Below are 1,143 nucleotides of genomic sequence, written 5' to 3'. Positions count from 1 at the left end.
TTCCTTCCTTCCTTCCTTCCTTCCTTCCTTCCTTCCTTCCTTCCTTCCTTCCTTCCCTCATTCTTTCCCTCATTCTTTCCCTTCCTTCCTTCCCCCCTTTCCCTCCTTCTTTCCCTTCCTTCCCTTCCTTTCCTCCCTTCCTCCCTCCCTCCATCCTTTCCCAAGGCACACACCACCAACCACACACAGATGAGCCGGCGCTCAGCCTGTTTCCCCTCACACAATAAGGAAGCGTACAAAGGAGGGGATTTCTCTTCGTGGAGATCTCTCCTTCCTTTCCCCTCAGCCCTGGGAAGGTGGAAGGGAAAGGTCCGACCCCTCTCCCCTCCCTCTGCTTCGCTCCTGGTGGCATTTCTTATTTTAAAGCTCACCCTGGAAGAACATGTGTACTTGGAGTTATTTTTACCCCCCCCTCCCCAAAAAAACGGAATATTGCCTTTTATACACGTTTTGTTTCTATGATCCAATTATGCTGTCATAAATTTGGGCGTATATAGCCTCTAAGCCTTTTAGTGGACAGTTTTACGAGCAATTGATGCCTTAGTCGTAAAATTTACGACCTCAGGTTTTTTATTATTTGCCCCGCATGGCCTATAAAAACCGAGGCAAAATCCTGTGAAACAAAATCAAGAAGTGAAAGTTTTACCATGGCTCATGTGTAGTTTGGTCATCCACGGGTATATTTGTGGAGGTGGCCGTTGCTGCTGCACTTGCGCTCCTCCTTGTTGTGCTGTTTGCACGGGCTCGGCTTTGATTTCTGCCGAGCCTTTCGATCTCTCTTCCAACGTCGCCGCGTTCGCCGTCTTCTGACTGTAAATTCCCGTGTTTAAAGGTGGGGGTTCGTTTAAAAGATGGCCCGACGAACCCATGACCGTGCAGGAAGGTCGATCGGGGTGAGCGCGGGGGTTTGCAGACATATCCAAGCCGCCCTCGGGGTTGGAAGCCCCGGAGGAGGGGAAGGTGATGCTCAGATCCACGCCGCTGTAGCAGCACCTGGATGGCTGAACCTCAGGCACACTTCCATAATTTCCATAACTTTGCATGGCATAGGCAGCAACGTGGGGACTTTGCTTATAAAACGAATTGGCGACGTAAGAACTCATGGCGGAGGAGGGGGAGAGGGGGGACAAAAATAATAATAAT

The 1,143-nt window shown here is 50.3% G+C and overlaps 1 protein-coding gene across 1 annotated transcript in view; it reads right to left on the bottom strand.

Annotated features, from left to right (window-relative positions):
* Window positions 1-1,103, bottom strand: part of HOXC5 (homeobox C5) — a 2,076-nt gene extending 973 nt beyond the window's left edge. The window contains exon 1 of the mRNA XM_042894634.1: window positions 647-1,103. Within this exon, the coding sequence (XP_042750568.1) occupies window positions 647-1,103 (457 nt within the window). The remainder of the gene's footprint in view (window positions 1-646) is intronic.
* Window positions 1,104-1,143: the final 40 nt, after the last annotated feature.

This window comes from Lagopus leucura, unplaced genomic scaffold (genome assembly GCF_019238085.1).
Source record: "Lagopus leucura isolate 7727_CA_CO unplaced genomic scaffold, USGS_WTPT01 33972-0_obj-0_obj, whole genome shotgun sequence".
Classification (NCBI taxonomy): domain Eukaryota; kingdom Metazoa; phylum Chordata; class Aves; order Galliformes; family Phasianidae; genus Lagopus; species Lagopus leucura.
The sequence above is the reverse complement of the archived record's forward strand: the minus strand, read 5'-3'. Positions and strand labels throughout refer to the sequence as shown.